A 20,850-nucleotide genomic window follows, 5' to 3' on the forward strand; every position below is an offset into this window, starting at 1 on the left:
AGACTATTGAACAGAATAGTAACCACAAAAAGTGGCCTTTTCCTGACAGAAATGATTGTGTGTATTCACCCAAATAGTGGAAGACCCATTACAGAATTAGAGTGACTGACCTTGCCAATTATTAAAGAAGTTGTAAGAAGCTGGTATTTTCCCTGTAGATGCATTAAATTAAAATTAGATCTCAATGGCTTGTGAGCAAATAATCTTTTTCCAAAACATCTGGTTTAAAGGTAGTAATCACCCTTTAACCCTGTGAATTATGGGAAGTTTTAGCCACTTGCCACATCAGCAAGACAGGTTCTCTACCTCCTGTCCTTGCCTGGAGATTTCCTGGCAGTTACTGTAGTATAGATAGCACTGGGTTCGATGGACCAAGAGTCTTCCTCAGCATAAGAAAGCATCATAGAGGTATTGATTCAGATTTCATTTCCCTCACCCCAAACCTCAAAAAAGGGCCTTAGACCAACTGCAGTCTCTCAGCCATCCGGCATATGGGCTCAAAACACTCCGCTTATATTATGAAACATGTTTTCTACTTGGTATGGACAAAGGTCCTGAAATATGAATAGTCTACAACGATTATGAACAATGGCAAGCCTATCTAGGGTGCAGAAACAGGAATAAAAGCCAGCCTGTTTAGACTGAAAGAAGCTTGTTTCCTCTTCTGAAGTTAAGAACTGTCACATGGAGCCATTAAATGTTTTGAATCTAAGCTGGTGTAAAATGGCATAACCCTGTCCAAGCCAAGGAGACTGTGTCAATTTATGCCAGGCAGTGAGTTGGGCCTAATGCATCTGGAGCGAGCATCCTGTTTCCACAATAACATACATACACAAAAAACCCCTTTAAAAACCACCACTGCTGTAACAAATGGCGATTTCTGAAGTGCAACCCTCAAAGGTATGTCAAGCCTCTTTTTAAATCAATGGGCTACATTTACACACAAATGCGGACTGTCTATGCAAGCTTTTTAATTTGGCCAGACTGGGAATAAGTAACTTTAAGTTAACAAGTTAATCTTGTTGACCAAAAGAAAAGTTTAGCTGCGGGGAGGAAGTTTGCTTGCATTTTAGAGGTGGCTAAGGGAGCTAAGACAGTAAAGTGAAATATTAACAAGACTTGGCACAGAGTCGCTCAGGACGTCTTAGAGAAAGTCTTCCTCTGCCAGTGCACAGCTGGATTTGCAGAGTGCAGAGGAAAAGGCAGAAATGGCTGAGGAGGAAAGCGGCGCAAAAGGAGGAAAAAAGAAGCAAAGAGGTCAGTGGCTATTTGATGCTTCCCCACCCCTAGTCTTTCTAAAGTAAAGTGACTCTGCCCATCATTCAGAGCTTCTTGTACACTTTGGGGGGTACAGATGGTGCTTCAGTGCAAAGAAGCTTGCTCACAGACTCTGAAAGACTGAGCAGTTACACAGCTGCTGAAATGTCCTTTTCTGCACTGCTACTAAAGGCACGGGAGCCCTGTCCTCTTTCGCTACCCTAGCAGAGTTGCCCTCTTCTACTCTAAGCCATCTCTAGGAGAGTTGCCCTTTTCCACTAGAACATCTCTGTCTGCAAAGGATCAGAGCTCCTACAGGTACAATAAAGTACATATGTGGAGAATCTTGGTAGAATGAGTCACTTCACTGGGATTTCCTATATTGCATATTGGTCATTTACTACGTAGCCTGCTGGCCAGGGATGGTGTCTAGTGCTCAGTGTTCCTCAGGTCTTTTCTTGACTCTGCCGCTTGTTTGATAATTGTCCTTTGGCAGGGCCCTTATCAAAGGTTTGGTGGTGGAGGATCCTAAGGGATGAGGAAGAGCAAAGCTGAAAGAAGCCTAAATTTATTTTAAGTTAGTAGATGCATGGAGTGATGTTAATAAATTTCTGTTCTATTCATTGAAAATATTTTCATTATGTTGCTGTTCAGTAAAACCCTCCAGGGCAGCTCACAGCAGAGTAATGAAACGAAACAGAAAGATGAAAAAAATAAATTGAAGGAACTCAATTGAATAGATAGAACAGTAAAAAAATTGAATTAATATAATATGCAAAACATATGGCACTCCCAGTCTCCTTTCCGAGTTCTCCAACACTTACTATCAACAGCCAGTGATGTGGGGCAAGGAACGCATCCCATGATAACGCCATGACATGGGTAAGTTAGTCTAAAAATTTATCAGCAGAGCTTGACCACAATAATTCAGGCATTCGTAACATCAGAATTGTCTTCCCTTGTCCTTGACCTGGAAACAGTAATTACTGCAGGATGCTAAAACACAATTGCTAACAGGAGTGAGACCCTGTCAGCATATAACACCTGAGCTCAGAGGTTAGCAGTGGCTGCCTGCTTGCTATAGGACCAAGTTCAAGGTGTTACTGCAGTGGTACCTTGGTTGTTGAACAGTTTGGCTCCTGAACAAAACGGCTCCTGATTGCTGCAAACCTGGAAGTGAGTGTTCCGGTTTGCAAACATTTTTCAAAAGCTGAACATCTGATGTGGCTTCCGATTGAGTACAGGAAGCTCCTGCAGCCAATTGGAAGCCGTGCCTTGGTTTTCAAACCTTTTCAGGAGTTGAACGGACTCCCAGAACAGATGAAATTCAAGAACCAAGGTACCACTGTATTGATATATAAAGCCCTTCACAGTTTGGGATTACCATATCCAGTACAATTGTACCTTGGATCCCGAATGCCTTGTGAGTCAAGCGTTTTGGCTCCCAAACACCGCAAATCCGAAAGTGAGTGTTCCAGTTTGCGAACGTTCTTTTGAATGTCCACCATGGCTTCCGTGACTTCCAATTAAGCCATGCCTTGGTTTCTGAACATTTTGGAAGTCGAATGGACTTCTGGAACAGATTCCGTTCGACTTCCAAGGTACCACTGTATATTCTCACTCCAGTGCTTCAATCTGTGGCAGTGGCACAGTTATGGGTGCCATACAATGCCCATTTTGAACTTGTTTTTAAATGTTTTAAATCAACAATTTAAATTTTTTATTTCATTTTGTGATGCACTAGTTAGAGGGGTTTTAGTTTTTTGTTTTTTTTACAGTCAAGGGGCATATAAACATTGCTAATGAAATAAATAAATGAACGTTACAGGAGACACCAAGGAGAACTCGAAAAGAGCATGTGTCTTTGTTGCAGAATCGTGTCGAGCATAAGTATAGTTCCAACCTGTGAAAGGTTCAGCTGGTCCTTTTCCGTTTTAAACTAATTGTGAATTGCATTTTCAAAACTTTGAAGACTGCTGCTTTCATTGTAAAATATCAATCAGCCGGTGGAGATATTGTAGAAGGGCCTTTCCCCTCAGGCAACTGATGGAGCCCTTTCACATCCCTCTCCTCTGACACTCATCAAGGTGCACTGCAAAGCATCCTTGCCATTACGGAGAATTCGAGGCCATTTTAGAAGTTACAATGCTTTGGGATGTTCCAGCACCCCAAAGTCCACTCCAGAACTATACCCCCCCCAATTCATGTGTCTGTAAATTTTCATGGTGAATCACTGCGTGTTTTATGGCACAGCAAAAAAATGGATTATTATTCATCATATGATGCCATAGCGTGCATTATTATGCTGACATTACTGCTCCCACATGACATCTCTGACCATTAACTACTATGGCAACAAATTACCTATACTTGGCCTGCTCTTTACTTTTGCAAAGGCTCATTCTCCCAACAAACAGGAATGTGCCAGGCTATCTGTTTAGCAAAAGAAACTGGATGCTGGATATGAAGTCCTTATGTAACGAAATAAAATCAATATGGGGGGGAAAACAGCTGTGCAGGAAAAAAGGGGGGGGATAGAAAATCCTCCTTTTTCATGTGGGACCAGACAAAAGAGAACAGTCTGAACCACATGTGGAATAGGAATCAGGGATTTGCCAAGTATAATGCAGTAATGAAGGATAAGAATAAAAACATCAGTGTGGAAAGGGTGGGCAATCAAAAAGAAAAATATATACATTGTATGTTAAATAAATTTATTATTTTTTTAAAAAGAAACCTAATAAAAATTAATAATGAAATAAAGGAAGCATCCCTAATGCAGTGGCCCTTCCTTTTCTGGGCTCCAGGTGAGCAAATAATATATCTTGCATACTGCAGTGTGGTGTAGTGGTTAAGAGTGGTAGTCTCGTAATCTGGGGAACCGGGTTCGCTTCCCCGCTCCTCCACATGCAGCTGCTGGGTGACCTTGGGCTAGTCACACTTCTCTGAAGTCTCTCAGCCCCACTCACCTCACAGAGTGTTTGTTGTGGGGGAGGAAGGGAAAGGAGATTGTTAGCCGCTTTGAGACACCTTTGGGTAGTGATAAAGCGGGATATCAAATCCAAACTCCTCCTCCTCCTCCTCCTCCTCCTCCTCCTCCTCCTCTTCTTCTTCTTCTTCTTCGGCCTAGCAAGGAACAGGCCACTATATATTAAGGAGATGTGTGCATAGCCCTCACGTTCTTAGTAATGATGGAGTACCTTACAATGCACGCAGCAGTAGTTGCAAGTGGCTGGAGGCTGGTGGGAGAGACAGAAAGGACTCAGTATTCCTTGCGGTGAAGCACTTCCACAAGTGCAGATTTATGAGTGTGGAGCAATGCATGAGGAAGCAATAGATCTTGCCCATTATTCAAACATTATAACGTGCAATCCTACACATAATCTGCACAGAAGTAAGCCCCAGTGAGTTCAGTGGGAATTTCTCCTAGGTAAATATGTACAGGATTGCAGCAGACTTAATTTCTTAAAGAATTTCAATAAAATGTAATGTGAATAAGATACAAACAGAATTAAATACATTCCTAACCATGTCTACACAGAAGCACCTCCTACTGAATTCAGCGGGGTTATTCCCAGGTAATGGGGTTAGTATTGCAGCGTTAACATATTAAGCACTCTTCCTAGGGTTTTATTACCCCCCCAGTGCAAAACAAATGGGTTTTTACCATTTTGTACATTCTGTCCCTCTGGTTCTTGCTAAGCAATAAACATTAAGATCACTTCTCAGGGACTCTGTAAAAACAACACAAAAATCAGCACAGTAGGTTTAATCTGACAGACAGCCTTGGATAGAGTTTCAGAAAAAGATTAAATTGGCGAGGCTTTTGCGGTGTAGAAAGATGACAGCCTAAAGGTAAAGCAGGGTGGGACATCCGATTGGTGCTGCTGAGGTCATTTGTTAATTAATGGTGCCTCGCTTCAGATCTTACTCATAGCTAGCTAATGAGAGAAGCGAACACCAATGCATATACTTAAGCAATAATCCACAAAACCCCATCCTTGCACTTCCTCTAAATGGGAGCAACACTATATGTTATGCTTAACACACAGGGCTGCCTCCAAAAAGTGTTGAGTTGTTCCACCTCAGAGCCATGCTCATTTAGGCACGTCTTCTCCTGTTGTGTGGTATCATCACAGGGGTGCCAACGTGAATAAAATATTGGGAGGGGCCCAGGTAAGCCCCACACTGCTTAACTGATCACAAGATGAGGCATGCAGACACCATTTGAATAGCAATGCCCATCATCTTTGGTGGGAGGCCGAAGGAGTAGGCTCCTATATAGGATAACATTTGGCGTTTCCCCACTGCTGCCAGCAGGAGCCAAATATGGAGTGATGGCAGAAAAGTTCACATCCCAATCACCTTGCAATGCATGTTGCAAGTGCAGAGGTACCTTGGGTTACAGACGTTTCAGGTTACAGACGTTTCAGGTTACAGACTCCGCTAACCCAGAAATAGTGCTTCAGGTTAAGAACTTTGCTCCAGGATGAGAACAGAAATTGTGCTCCGGCGGCGCAGCAGCAGCAGGAGGCCCCATTAGCTAAAGTGGTGCTTCAGGTTAAGAACAGTTTCAGGTTAAGAACGGACCTCCGGAACTAGACAAGCAGCTGCCATTTTTAGCAGCAGCCTTGCGTCAGATATGAACAGAAGAAGCTGCCTTATACTGATTCAGACCACTGGTCCACCAAGCCCAGTATTGCCCTCACAGACTAGTAGCAGCTCTCTAGCGTTTCAGACTGGGGACATCCCCAGCTCTGCCTGCAGATGATGAGGATTGAATCTCTGTTCTTCTGCATGCAGAGCAGATGCTCTGCCACTGAGCTATAGCTGTCCCCCCAATGCATTGTTCTGTCCAGAGACAGGGGCAGTGTGAATTGCCTTTTTAGTACGAATGATGTTGCTTTTTGTTGTTGGACGTGAAGCAGCTGGTAAAGAACTTGCAGGAGGGCCAGGGATAAGGCCTTTGCCCTCCCAGGTCATCTTGTGGCTATAGACATGCCCTTTAGCAAGTCGCTGAGCACTTGTATGACAGACAGCAGCAGCAGCAACAAAAATGACAGAGATTTTTGCCAAGACTTGAACAGCAGAAAAAATAATAGGGGTGTGTGTTCCTATAAAGTTGTTCACCTTAAAATGCGAAGCAATGAACAGCAGCAAGGAAAGAAGGGTCCTACATTACAATAACAAAACAAGGAGCAGATAAAACATAGGAGCCCTGGCCGTGGGTGTCCCTGAAGGGAGCGATGTAGTGGAAATAATGTTTGCTGTTTCGGTATTGATTGCAGAGGTAGCATGCAATTTGATCTTGGGGCTGATAAGAAATGAGAGACTGTGAACTTCAGGTTGTAATTTGGTTCTGGTATGGTTTGTGCTTGTAATACATTTGTCTAGAACAGGGGAGGGGGAACTTTTGCCCCTCCAGATGCTGCTGGACTACAACTCCTATCATTCCTGACCAGTGGTTCTGCTGGTTTGGGTTGATGGAAGTGGGAGTCCAGCAGCTAGGGGCATCTGGGGGCCCTCCAAAATTTCAAGGTGTGGGGGCCTGGCCCCCTCAAAATCCCATGGTGGCCATGCGTGTACACTGTGAGGTATGTTGACATCATTCACACAAGCCGTGCAGCGTGCATATGACACATCAGCACACTATCCAGCATGCACGAGTGACATCAGCATGTTGCACGGCCAAGGCCCTCTCAGTCATGGGGCCAAGCGGGCACACTTGCCAGCGACATCTGGAGAATCACAACTTAGCCTAAGTAGGACAACTGGAAAGATAGATTTATATCCCAGTCCTCCTTTGCCCAGGCAGTAGAATCTCCTGTACACATGCAGCTGCAGAAACTTTGATCACAGTCAGGATAGACCCCCGTGTGCAGCCTAGAAAGAAGTGATCCTGCTTCAGGCAGCACCATGAGCAGAGGCGGTTTTAGGGTAGCACAACTGGTGCAGCTGCCACAACAGTGCTGTAGCACGAAGTCCAAGGGATGGTGCGGGGCCAAATGTTGCCGTTGCACAGGGCACTGCTGAAACTTGAGAGCCTGAAGTCTGCCACTGCCATGAGAGAGAGATAAAAAGAGGAACTGCTGCCTGAATGGTACAGCAAGATTTTTAAAAGTCCTAGGGGTAGGGAACCTTATTCAGCCCAAGAGCCACATTTCCTCATGGATGATCTTTCAAGGGTCACCTACCAGTGGTAGGCAGAGCCCAAGGCGAAAGTGAGTGGAGCAATGGCTGTGACTCTTATCCTTTTGTCCTGTATCTTCTCACAGTGGGAGATGAGGAGATATAAATTGATGGGTCCTGTATGTTCTCACAGTGGGAGATGAGGAGATATAAATATGAGGCAAAAAAAAAAGATATAAATATGAGCAAAAACCGAGCAGAGGTTGCCAATATGACAGAGTCTTGACAGACTCTAGGGTTGTGTGCTCATCTCACTCTAGAGGCCGGGAGCCAGTGCTGTCCGCAGACACTTCCGAGTCACATGGCCAGTGTGACAAGCTACATCTGGCAAGCCAGCGCAGCACACGGAACGCTGTTTACTTTCCCGCTAGTAAGCGGTCCCTATTTATCTACTTGCACCCGAGGGTGCTTTCAAACTGCTAGGTTGGCAGGCGCTGGGACCGAGCGACGGGAGCTCAGCCCGCCGCGGGGATTCGAACCGCTGACCTTTCGATCGGCAAGTCCTAGGCGCTGAGGCTTTAACCCACAGTGCCACCCGCGTCCCCTAGGCATCTTACACACTGTGTGTAATTAAAAACTGGGCATCTTACACACTTTTAATTACACACAGTAGTTCTAAGCTTCCTTTTCTCCCCCACCTCTTTGTTCAAAAATGGTAAGTCCTTTGTGAGGTACTAGGGTTGCTAGCTAATCTCCTCCTGTGGAGCAGGGTAAGCTATAAACAACCCTGCGGGAAGCATCCCACAAAACACAAAAACAGTTACATACAAGCCCTGCCCTTATCTCTGCAGAGGGGTGCATGAGGAATCCATTTATTACCCATACTAGTAGCCTACGGTGGCTGCACAGATAAGAGACTATTAAAAAGAGGGTGAATCAAAAGAAATGTGAGGAGCTCTTCGCAGTTATTTATTTTATGTATGCATTTATTTATTGCTCTTATATCTTGCTCTTCCTGTGGCAAGCTTATTGGGGAGCGTTTTATTAGTGAGATATCAGAGTCTTTTAAAGCCAAGCAGTGCCTAAATAGCAAATGAGCAGCAGAAATCTAAGTGTAAGCCACACAGTGCTCATATGCTCTGAGCTCTCAATGCATCATTTTGCTTCAGCCAGCTAGTTTCAAATAGGCGGGGATGCCTGTGGTTCCTGCAGAATAAGCCTGCTATTATAGCAGAGATGGCCCAAAGCCACAAACCTTGCCACTAATTATGAGTTTCAACATTTGGAATAGGGATTATCATTCAGTATGCATTTCGCTTGACTCAACACAAGGGTTACTCAGAGTACCTGAAGTGCGCTCAGAGCAAACGGCACATAGCCCTGCCTGCAGGTGCTGAGGACAGCCCTGTGACCGTTGTGATTTAGTGACAGTTTCACCAGCCCAGTTTAGCTTTGCTCTTCTCCTTCCTCATGAAGCTGTCCTCTTGCCTCAGCCTGGCAGAGAGAAAAATGTGCACAATCAGGGTTAACTTAAATCTGAACTAAACTCCACTCATTTGGAAGTCTTCCCAACCAACTCACCACGACAGCAGAGAGTTGTGTGAGGCAAACTGGGGAGGGGAAAAAGGAAAAGCATAGGATGGACCTCTCAGGGAGAAAAGAATCTAAGGAGACTCTGTTCACTTTTATTTCTGCAGGAGATAATCCTTCAGAAGGAGTTTGCCCTCCTGAGAGAAAGTCCCCGGTAAGTATTTGATCTGACTTGGTTGGGGTGTGGTGGAAGGGTTGTGGTGGAGGGTTGTTTTTATTTGGGGGCGAGTTTATTTTGCTGTTTCTTTCAACTTCCCTGGAACAACTCTCGAGAGCTTGCTGCTCTTGCCTTCCCCTGTTGTGCTTTGGCCTCAGACAGACAAGCACCATTTCTTGCCTGGGGTTGGTACAGTATTAGCATTAGAGATTCGAAACGAAATTCTTTCTTGCTAACCTGATTAATGTACTAGAAAGGCAGCTCAGACAACAGAGGAACAAACCCGAGCCAATGGCTTCTTTGGGAATTACCACTTCTTGGAATGCATTTCCCAGGCAAAAACAACACTCTTTTGAAGGAAGCAAGAATGATATACATAGAGGGGGAGGTGAGCCTGCAGCTTTGCTTGCTGGATTTCAAAAGTGGAGGCAGCTTCCAATTCAGCAGCAATATTTTGATATGGGTTAGTTCTATTGTCAGAATTTCCCCTAGATTTTTTCTCCTTCTTTCCCCTCTCTGAGGATAAGTGCTCCTGAGCCTTTCTAGCTTATTCAAAAGCACACATTTTATTCTCCAGACTCTATTTGTAGAGAGCTAGTTTAAAGATTGCTGCGAAAGGAATAGATATGCAATGGTGAATTAAGGAAGAAATTAAGGTAGATGTGCAGTCAAGCACTGGAGTAGGAAGTACATAACCTTCAAAGAACAAGATTGTGCTATGTATATTTGTAAAAGTCAAAAGGCTAATGAAGAGGAACATACATGATGATACAGGTGGAGAGGGGAAACCTTGCTGGTTTTTAGTAAAACAAGGGGTGGCTTGGTGAGTGCTTGTGCTGGAATGTCCTCTCAATCCATTAAATAAATTAATAGTGTTAATAAAAACAAGGAGTCATGGGGAGAGGGTCTAAATGGGTCACTCAGCAGCATGACTAGTGATAATCTGGAAAAGTGTTCTGATTGAGGTTTTGATCAGATGAATTTCTTCCACTGTATACAGTTTTGTCATTTGTGCAAATTCAAGGATGGATACAGGAACACATTAGCATTGACACCTGTGCAAATTCATATGTTAATGCTGTAATTACCTTAAGGAATGAGCCAACATAATTTTGTGTTGTTCCCCTTAATGTCAATATCCACTGGAAGAAACTATGGGCTAAAAACAAGTCAAAGTGCAAGTAGATAAATAGGTACCACTCTGGTGGGAAGGTAAACGGCATTTCTGTGTACTGCTCTGGTTTGCCAGAAGTGGCTTAGTCATGTCTGCGGACAAACACCGGCTCCCGCGGCCTATAGAGCGAGATGAGTGCACAACCCCAGAGTCGTCCATGACTGGACCTTCTGGTCAGGGGTACCTTTACCTTTACCTTTAATGGTTTAAATCTTTTTATTAAACCCTTCTCTCTCACACACAAGCACAAAACTGGTGTTTGGACCTAGATTATGTGATCATACTCCACCCCCCTTTAAGTATTATAGGGAAGCAAGCTCACAACATTCCACCATGCCCATCAGGCATACCTGTTCCAGTGAATATAGTGTCTGAAAAGGTCACATCTGTTCAAAATGCAATGTGTGTAGGCCTGAAAAATGTTCAAGTTCCCTTATACATTCTGGGAATTGACCAAATTGCTTGTTCTCACACATATAGGTTGGTTTATGTTTATTTGTGTTTACTCTATTCAAACATTATGTCACATTCGGATGCCTGACAAGACAGGTTTCCCAAATAGACAAGGTGGGAAGGAGTGATATGCAGGATTGAAAGCAGTGGTGGAAGAAGTTTAGCAAGGCCACATAAATCTCCTCAGAACTTGGGAGGTAATTGGTGCAGATTAATAAACAGAGAAAATCAAAGGTTCCAGAATAAAGTGTTCTGGGTTAATAAAAGTTATTTTCAAATATTAGAACCAGGGCTTCTAGACCTCTATTTCGTCTACTAACACAAATAAACCTGGGCTGCTAGTGGAAGGAAACTTCAAGGGGGAAAGTGATGGGCAAGGGAAGGTTTAAGCACCCTCTTCCTGCCTATCACTTCTCTGCTGCAAGTTGCACCCGCCCAGAACTTCTTTGCAAGAAGCAATCGTGTCTAGATTGGAGGCACTGGAGGTGGAATAGGTAGATCTGCCCTCAGCTGAAATGTAAACACACACTTGGTTAGGAGCAACTTACTTAGATTTTCAGTTCTATTCTCATTAATGAGATGTAGGTATGGGAGAGAAATTTGATTCAGTTCACATTTAAAGGTGAGCTTGCCTAATCCGTACTTTCTGAAACCATGCACAGTACCAAAATACAGCCATCTTGCAAAATTCGTCTTTCTCTGAATTCTGCAATGCAGTTATCCCAGTAAGGACTGTTATTTATTTATTTAAATAACCAACTGATATGGAAAGCTGAATTTAAGATGGGAAAACTGGGAAACTGAAATGGACAGATTCACCCATCCCTAACGAGATGTGTCTCAATCCTCTTTAAATTCCACAGTGATCCTGATTTATGTGCTTTCTGGTTCACATCATACATTAACTTAGAAGGAGAAGGGTTTCCCTCTTCTTCTGGCATTGATGTGTGTTGCTCTGCTAAGATGCATGAAATTATGCTAGGTAGATGCTATTTTTACTTTGAACGAAAATAATTGCTCATTGGATAATGACAGATGTTTGAATGAATCCAAACAGAGTACAAAATAGGGGTTAGTGCTCAGGAGCATCCTTGGCATGCCTAATGTACTAATCCTCATTTTGAATTCATCCAGGTTTTTGACAGCATGATGACACTCACCTGATTAGTGAACACTCCTGATAGGAGAGCAAAAATTCCCCTTAACAGACGTTCCAGTGAACATGTGCTGGATGGAGCAGGATTGCTGCTGCAGACTCAGCATTTTTTGAGCATGTATAGAGAATCCCTCCATGTAGAACTGTACGTGTGGAGGGCTTTTTCTGTGTGTTCAGCAGCTTCTGATTTCCAAGGAGTTCATGCAGGAGCTCACTGCACATATTCATATGAATGCTTGTTGGTTGGGATAGAGCCTGCTGAGGAAGTGCAAGTTTAATTCTTTTGTTCATATCTGCGGTGCCTAAATATAAATTTCAAATTTCTAGATTTGGGCCTTCAAATTCACCTAACCAGCTAGTTGCTGTCAGAACCATGTCACCAGCACTGGATAGGCTGTTTATTTTCCCCACTATCAGATGGGTTTATGTTTCTCCATAGGCTATGCTGTCTCTTTTATGTCCTGAGATAACACCACAAAATGATGCAACAGCACTCTGGGGAAAATGCCAGCTAACATTGTTTCCTTGTTTTACAGCGAAGCCTCACAAAGTTGAGGACAAAGTGAGGGCTTGGCTCTGAATGCAATATGAGTGTCACGTTGCTTCCAGTCACATAGTAATCCTTTCGCGTGTGATGTCTGGAGACCTGTGTCTTACTGACACTGGCATTATCATTTTCTTCCCCTTTTTTGTTTATTTTTCTGTTGATGACATAAACTACTGGATAGATCTCATTACAAACTACTGGATAGGTGGAACCCAAGCATGCTGGGATTTGCTTCGTGGTTAGAATTAATCACTAAATGGAACAAATGGAAGTTTCTAGAAAAGCAGTTGACATCTGCCCTGATCACTTCTGATCCACAAAAATTCTTCCTCCTCTTTTCTTTCTTTCTTTACTTTTTTTTGCCAACAGCTGTTTTCCCTCACATAAGCTGTCCCTTGGACCAGGTGGTCATGTAATTATTCGTTTCGTTTCATTTATGGATCACTTCCCTTAAAACATCCCAAAGCAATTTAACAGTGAAAAATATCAAAAATATAAAAACAGCAATAAGAACAATTTCAAGTCCAAGGCAGATACGGACAGGGATTTTTTTTAAAAAAATCCACACTTAAAGGGCTTGTTGGTGAAGGAAGGTCTTCCAGGTGTGCTGAAAAGGTAATGGATAAGATATGTCTGATATGTGATTGGCGTTCCAAGGGTAGGTGCTGCCTCGTGAAAGGCCTGGTTTTCCATCATATGGAAGAGGACTCCTGATGAGAGGGTGTCTGCAGGAGGCCCTTTCCTGTAGAGTGCGGTGACTGGGAATACAAGGGATGAGTTTGAAGAAAATCATGAACACACATTTGTGGTTCCTGTTTATCTAACTTGTAAAGCCACAATTATGCCTGCTATAGCTGGAAATTTTATACAGAGGAAGAAATATATATTTCAAACGTATTCACCTCCATTTGACATTTGTTCACTGTGCTGATTGTCAGCCTTGGGGCAAGGCTTTATTCTCCGTCATTGCGAGAAGTGAGGCTACAGGGGGCCTTCTCGGTAGTGGCGCCCGCCCTGTGGAACGCCCTCCCATCAGATGTCAAAGAGATAAAGAATTACCTGACATTCAGAAAACATCTTAAGGCAGCCCTGTTCAGGGAAGTTTTTAATATGTAATGCTGTACTGTTTTTAACACTGATTGGGAGCCGCCCAGAGTGGCTGGGGAAACTCAGCCAGATGGGCGGGGTATAAATAATAAATTATTATTATTATTATTATTATTATTATTATTATTATTAGCTCTGTATTTCCTTCGAATCCCTTCTCTGGGGACATCTGCCAATTCAGCATTGAATTATAGGTTTGTACATTTGATTCTGGGATTCTGTGTGCTGTGCGTCATTATGTCAACTGTACATATGACCGAAGGACAAGTTTTGTATGACACTACCTTTTTTCTGGTTTGCTTCTTTAGAAAGTATGTGGTACCAATTACCCTCTCAGCATCGCCTTCATTGTGGTGAATGAGTTTTGCGAGCGCTTCTCCTACTATGGCATGAAAGGTGTGTGTTATATCTTTCATCATTTCTTCCACAGCTTCTCAGAGAATAGTTTGGCTCTCTTTGCAATTTATTTTGCCTTTAGGATGATAAAAGGGGGCCTGTGGGTGGGAGCAGAGAATTAATAGTAGGAATTATCTGAAAAGATTCCTTGCCTTCAGATCTTAAATTGCCTGAGATACCTCAGCTGTCTCTGATACGTGTACACACTAACAGGATAGACTGAAAGGTTATAAACATGGTGCCAGAGGCTGCTTCCAGGTGGGTGGCTCCTAGTACTGCCGAATAATTGCACTTCTGCTGTAAGCTACAAGTGAAGTTGCACTTGACTTTCCACATTATTGGGAGTTCTGAACTTTTTCTGGGTCTGCATGCTGCTGTGTTCTGTACACAAGTGCTCATCACATAACTGCTGTGGGTGGGGCCAACTGAAGCTCAGCACACATCCACTAAAACCCTTGCAGCAGCCATTTTGTATGGCCCTGTTTTTAAAACTTTGTCTTTTAATAAGCTCTAAAATTCTTTCTTGCCTTTGTTAATGAATGAAAGGTATGGTGCTATAACACTATAATGCTGTTTTGTTTGTTTGTTTTTTAAAAAACTATTTCAGGAATGCATGCATACAAAAAAAATCACCTCTCTTGACTATGTAAAATGGGAGCCGTGTAAATTTTGCTAAAATTTATTCGGTCAGAAAGAGCATTATATAACAAATTTGGTGTTATAGTGCTGTAACTCTCATTCATTTTTTTAAAGTGCCATAATACTACATTTTAAACAAAAGATTTTAAAAATAACCTTTCTGATCACTGGTATTTTAGCAACATGGCATAGGTTACTAGTAGGAGTTTCAATGCTTTTAAATAACATTAATACACACAGAGAGAGAGAGGAGAGAGAGAGAATCAAATCCCCATACTTTTAAAAAGATAGAATATTAATGCTAATCTACACCTGTGGAGATTGCATCACTCTTCTATTCTTCTGAAAAATGTCAGACTTCCTGCCTTCTAAGAAAAGGTGGGAAGAGCCACAGGAGCAATAAATAATGAAAGCATTGTGTGGATGTCTCATGAAAAGTGTGCAAATGAAGCATCAATTCCACACTAATCACCCACTGTGACAGCCCACTTGCGCGACTGCTCATCCACTAGTAGAAGCCATATTCTTAAGCCATAGTGCAATAGCCAAATTCAATGAGTGTTTTGTGCTTGAGAAAAAAGTTTCATAACCCCCAACTGAATGTTATTATTATACTTGGTGACAGTTAAGCTTATGCATTACTATTTGTGCTACTGCTCGGACATCAACTCTCAAACTGCTTTCACTAAAGTTATGTTGGATCTCACCCCCTGCTGTGGAAGCTCTCTCCTGTCTCTTCCCTTTGGGGACAGTAATATGGAAGCAGAACTGGAAGCTGGTCAGCAAGGGCTACAATCTCTGGAGAATGACCAGGAGCATATAGGGGAGAGAAAGGAAGAGTGACAGGAAAGGTCTATTGGTTTGACACCCAGGATTGCTTGCTTTTCCTCTGTTGGAGGCTGTATGCTTGTATCAGTGGGATGATAGCTAGAGACTGAGAAAGGGCAATTTGCTCATCACTGTGTTTTCATGGTAGTGAAAGCTGAGCCTCCTTGGGTTTCTTTTGGTCATTGTTGGCATCGGCCTGCCTCAGGAGACAATGGAAAAGTTGTGCCTTCAGGGGTAAAGTCAAACTGTTGGAGAGTTACAGAGCCTGCTATGGCTGTAGAGTTTTCATGGTAGTGAAAGCTGACCCTCATTGGATTTCTTTCTGTCACACCACTGGTAAAAGCACAGAGCCTCTTTCAGGAAAAGAAAATGGCAATTATTGTCACACTCTGGGGCTCACACATTGTTTATAAAACTCATTGCTTTTGTCTTTGTTTTTATCCCTCAGCCGTTCTGACTTTGTATTTCCTCTACTTCCTTCACTGGGATGAGAATACATCCACCTCCGTCTACCATGCCTTCTCAAGTCTCTGTTACTTTACACCTGTCATTGGTGCCCTCATGGCTGACTCTTGGCTGGGAAAATACAAGTAAGGATAAAATATATTACATCTTCAAGTGGAAGATGGGAGAGGAATTTTCCAGCTTACATTTTAATGCAACCTTGTTTAATGCAAATTTGTGAAATTTGTGGTTCTCTGAATTTTGCAATGCTGTTCACCAACCAAATGATGTGTACAAAAATGGGTATGTTAAGGAAATGTGTGCATAACAATGTGCATATTAGTGAAAATAACATACAAAAATGTTTCATATATTAGCAGAAATATGCTTGCCAAAATATGTATATTAGGCAAAATTGCATACAAATGGGTGGATATTAGGAGAACTCTGATGACTTTTCAACAGGAATGAAATTTATAACAAAAGCAAAAATAGATTCAGAAATGTGGAGAACTGAATTTACGTTTGGAGAAGTAAGAAACCTGATAGAAACCAAAATTCACAAATTTGTCCATCTGTACTTCAGGTACATAAATAACGCCCGCTGCCCCCCCCCCCCGGTTAATTCATGGAGTAAATGGGGCATTTTCTAGCTGATTAATAGTATTATTTTAAGAAACTTTTGATATACGTTATCACAGATTGCCCTCTTTGTTTGCCATTGAATTTTAGCGTGCCTTATTAACTTGCCTATGCAGTGAGATTTTTGTTTGCACTTTGATTGGTCCAGCTCATATCTAGCACTGGAGGTAGACTGGGAGAAAAGTGCTTAAAGCAGTGGAATGCAACTGAGGTTTGGGTGGGTGGGGTGTTTTCTTCCATCCCTTATATAGTCTTTCATCTTTCTCATGTACAGAGTAGACCGTTGTAAATAGAAGACTCACTTTATACAGGAAAGTATGCAAACAGGTATCCAAACAACGGCCTTGTCATTTCTAGCTGGGCTCCACTGACTTCAATAAGGGTTAATGCTGGCTCTGTTTACTCGCACATCTAAGCATCCTAGCTTCCAGTGGCTAAATTTCTCTGGATTGCATTGAAAGACAATCATTTAGGGTGTAGGATCTGTGTTCAGTGTGTTTGGTGTGGCACCTCCATATTATTGCTAGGAATGGTTGAGGGCCAGCTCCATCATTAGGCAGAATGAAGCAGTTGCCTCAGACAGCTGGCCATGGGGGTGATGAAAAGCTAGCAAATCAATCCGTTGTTTAATTTATTACTCCAGGGGAGAGTTGTTTGTAGGGTTTTAGAGCTTTCGCACCATTACATCCTGTTATTGTCCCCCCCCCCTCAAACTTTGGTTTTATTTTGCTGCTGTTTTTAGTCTGTTTTTGTTTATATGGTGGTAATTTATTTGTGTACTTTACCATATTAATTTTTACTCTGGGCTGCTCAGATGACTTTTTTTTTGTTATGGATGGAATATAAATAATTTGTAAATGAAGAGAATAAAATTGGTCTGCTTGGGTTCTGTGGGCTTGGGAAGTAGCATTTGGGGACACCAGTTGCTGTTCTGTCCCTCAGACAGAGAGTGTCTTGGGCTGGCCCTGCCACCACAAGTGGTGGGAAACAGAGCAGCTGTGCCTGTCAGTGCAGTTGTCTCAACTTTCTGTTCAGTTGCAGCTTTTTCTCAATGCTTTGAAGCATGATGGAGAAAGAGGAGTTTCAGTTCTGTGCCTTCCCTATCAGGAAATACAGACACACGTTCTGTTTTCAGATTATAAATCATGCCACTGCCTTGGGCTGATAGCATTTCCTTACTTTTTTCCCTCTTTCTCTCCACAGAACAATCATTTATCTCTCCATTGTTTACGTTATTGGGCATGTGATCAAGTCTGTTGGGGCAATACCGAGTGTGGGAAACCAAATTGTTCATGTGTAAGTAATGAAAAGACGGGTCTGCTATGTTTTGATAACATTATTATTAATTGGCTTGTATTAAGGTATAGATCATTCACGTGCACCTTGCAATAAGTGGTTGTGTGGTTATTTCAGGCCTTTTGTTAACGCTGGCACCGTGTCCTCCATCCCAAATCGTGTCTGGACATCGTAGCCTTGAAAGCTGCTAGCACCTTGTGCTAGGCAATCCACCAGTCTTGCGTCTCAGGGGGCAATGCATCAAGTCTTGTACTATACTGGCATAGCCTCCATACATTTCCATGGCGAGGGTGAGCACTACTTCAAGCAATGAGCCCTTAGAAAGTGCTTTACGCATGAGCTGCAGGCAAACCTCTGTCCCGAGCCACATGCTTCAGAAGCTCATTAACTTCAGCTGTTACTTATTTTTTAGCACTCTAAGGTTTTTCATTTTGTTTAGATCTAAAGCCCAAACCTGGAGGCGGTGCGGAGCAAACCACTGTTTTAAAAAGTGTATGTTTGGTTTACTCAGAAGTGAACAGTATAGGCAGGCAAGGACAGAGTCCACCTTAGAATCCTTCAGAAGTCTTGTAAACTGACCATCACAGCTGGTTGTATGGAATGACCTAGGGAAACCAGGTAGGGCATTTTCATGCCCACTCCGGCTGCATTTGCCACAGAGGGAAGGAAAGCCGTTGGGGGTGGCAGCAGCTCCCTTTCAAACTGGGAGTTAAATAAACGACAGTCCTGGGACTTGCAGGGGAGGGAACATTTAACCAGCTGAGGAAGGGTTACCCAGCATGGAAAATAGAGTGTGCCTCTGATCCTGCCTTGAAATTGCGCCAGTTCAGAATGCAGGTGTGGAATCACAAATTCAGATGCTCCCCTCATGTCAAAAGCTCTCTACACATGTCAAGCAAATTCTTCTTACACTGGCTGGCAGCAGTTCTCCAGGCTTTGGGACAGGGAGTTTCCCCAAGCCCTACTTGGAGATGCTGCAAGTTGAACCTGGGAACTTTTGCATGCAAGGAAGACCCTTATCCACTGAGCTACAGCCCCTTCTCAGTTACGACACCAGAAACAAGCATACAGAACACCATGTACAGTTCTTTGCATTCCAGGCTTTTGCTGTTGTTGTTTTTAAAACTGCACTCTTTTGGCCCACATTGTTCAAGGAGGCTTATAAAGCCACCATGAAACATCCTTATCACATGAAAAAGTATTACGTATTAACAGCAGAGTCAAAAACACACCCGCAACAGCACAAATCCAAATGCCATCCAACAGATAACCCCAGTTAATCACTTGGAATGGCTTAACTTTTCAACAGCTTGCCTAAATAAATAAGTTTCTCAAAGCTCCCAAAACCACACTAAAGGAGCGCATTAGCAGACTTCCTTTGGCAGCTCATTCCAGAACTGTATGATGTAATTTTTCTGAATGTTTGAATCAGGCCTTAGGCATCATTCCCACTTCAAGCTAGTGGTGTGCTAGCAACTTTCTTGCCAAATCCCAGGCAAGTGCAGCATGCATATAAATAAAGCAGGGTTTCCCCTGCTTTGTATGGCTATGACATAGATAATATTTTTTTTCCTGGACTGAAACTGTTTCCCTGCCATGGCTGAAAATGGGAGGCACATGGGTACTATAATATTCCAATGTTGTTGTTTTTTTATATAAAAAATACAGTGTTACCAGAATACAGTAGTACCTCGGGTTACATATGCTTCAGGTTACATACACTTCAAGTTACAGACTCCGCTAACCCAGAAATAGTACCTCAGGTTAAGAACTTTGCTTCAGGATGAGAACAGAAATTGTGCTCTGGCGGCGTGGCGGCAGCAGGAGGCCGCATTAGCTAAAGTGGTGCTTCAGGTTAAGAACAGTTTCAGGTTAAGAACGGACCTCCAGAATGAATTAAGTACTTAACCCAAGGTACCACTCTACTTGGGATCAGCTCATAGGAGCAGGACCTGTCTTGTTCAGACCATTGGTTCGTCTATCTCTGTATTACCTATCTAGGCTGACTGGGCAGCGGCCGTCAAGGGTTTCCAATAGGGAACCTTTCACAGTCCTGCCTGGAAATTCCAGCGAGTGAAAACAGAACCTTCTACATGGAAAGCTTGTGCTCTTCCACTGAGTTACAGCCCTTCCCAGAAGCAGACAGCAGTGTGTTTGCCTGCCATGTGACAGGCCCAGCATCAGCATGGAACCCACTGGGGCTGATGCCTGGTTTGCTCTTCTAGCACATTCTGTCACTACCCAATACCTACTACCTGAAAGTGGTGGTCAGGGACAAAGTGACAGGTTGGTTCCCAGTGTCTGGTGCCAAGTAAATCCACTCGCTATACAAGGGTGGAACTGGCTGTCTCATCCGCTTCACCTCACACTCATGAGTGGGCTTAGCTCACTCACAGAGTGAGTGCAAAGGGAATAATAATAATAATAATTATCCCCAGCCACTCTGGGCGGCTTCCAACAGAATATTAAAATTAAAAGCTTCCCTAAACAGGGCTGCCTTCAGATGTCTTCTAAAAGTCTGGTAGTTGTTTTTCTCTTTGACATCTGGTCGGAGGGTGTTCCACAGGGCAGGTGCCACTACCAAGAAGGCCCTCTGCCTGGTTCCCTGTAACATGGCTTCTTGCAGCAAGGGAACTGTCAAAAGGCCCTTGGCACTGGACCTCAGTGTCCGGGTAGAACGATGGGGGTGGAGACGCTCCTTCAGATATACTGGACCGAAGCTGTTTAGGGCATTAATGATCAACACCAACATTTTGAATTGTGTTCGGAAATGTACTGGGAAGGTGAGGCTGGCAGCTGCAGTAGTGCTGATTCTCAGAGGAGATGGCTCGGGGGGGGGGGTGTCAGTCAGCACTAAGGGGTAGTCTGCTGAGGGAAGAGCCCTGTAAAATCTGAAACCAGGCTTGAATGGTGATGCTTCTGTGATTTTCCTGCACTAATCAGCCATAGTAAGCACTGCTTCAGAGACTTCCAGTGCATTCCTCAGGACAGTTATCGCTGCCTGGGAAGTGATAGAGAAAGTGAGAGGGTGGTTT

At 43.2% G+C, this 20,850-nt stretch overlaps 1 protein-coding gene across 2 annotated transcripts in view; it reads left to right on the forward strand.

Annotated features, from left to right (window-relative positions):
• Positions 1 to 921: 921 nt before the first annotated feature.
• SLC15A2 (solute carrier family 15 member 2) overlaps positions 922 to 20,850 on the forward strand; it is a 68,770-nt gene continuing 48,841 nt past the window's right edge. Inside the window, exons 1-5 of one of the 2 annotated variants that reach the window (XM_081925094.1) lie at positions 922 to 1,257; positions 9,084 to 9,130; positions 13,879 to 13,966; positions 15,882 to 16,023; positions 17,723 to 17,815. In XM_081925094.1, coding sequence (XP_081781220.1) covers positions 1,209 to 1,257; positions 9,084 to 9,130; positions 13,879 to 13,966; positions 15,882 to 16,023; positions 17,723 to 17,815 — 419 coding nt within the window. In that variant the 5' untranslated portion in view covers positions 922 to 1,208. Of the gene's footprint in view, positions 1,258 to 8,647; positions 9,131 to 13,878; positions 13,967 to 15,881; positions 16,024 to 17,722; positions 17,816 to 20,850 lie in introns of those variants that run through there. The other variant, XM_081925093.1, reaches the window with a different exon arrangement.

The sequence above is a fragment of the Podarcis melisellensis genome (genome assembly GCF_964234715.1).
Source record: "Podarcis melisellensis genome assembly, chromosome: 1".
Lineage (NCBI taxonomy): Eukaryota > Metazoa > Chordata > Lepidosauria > Squamata > Lacertidae > Podarcis > Podarcis melisellensis.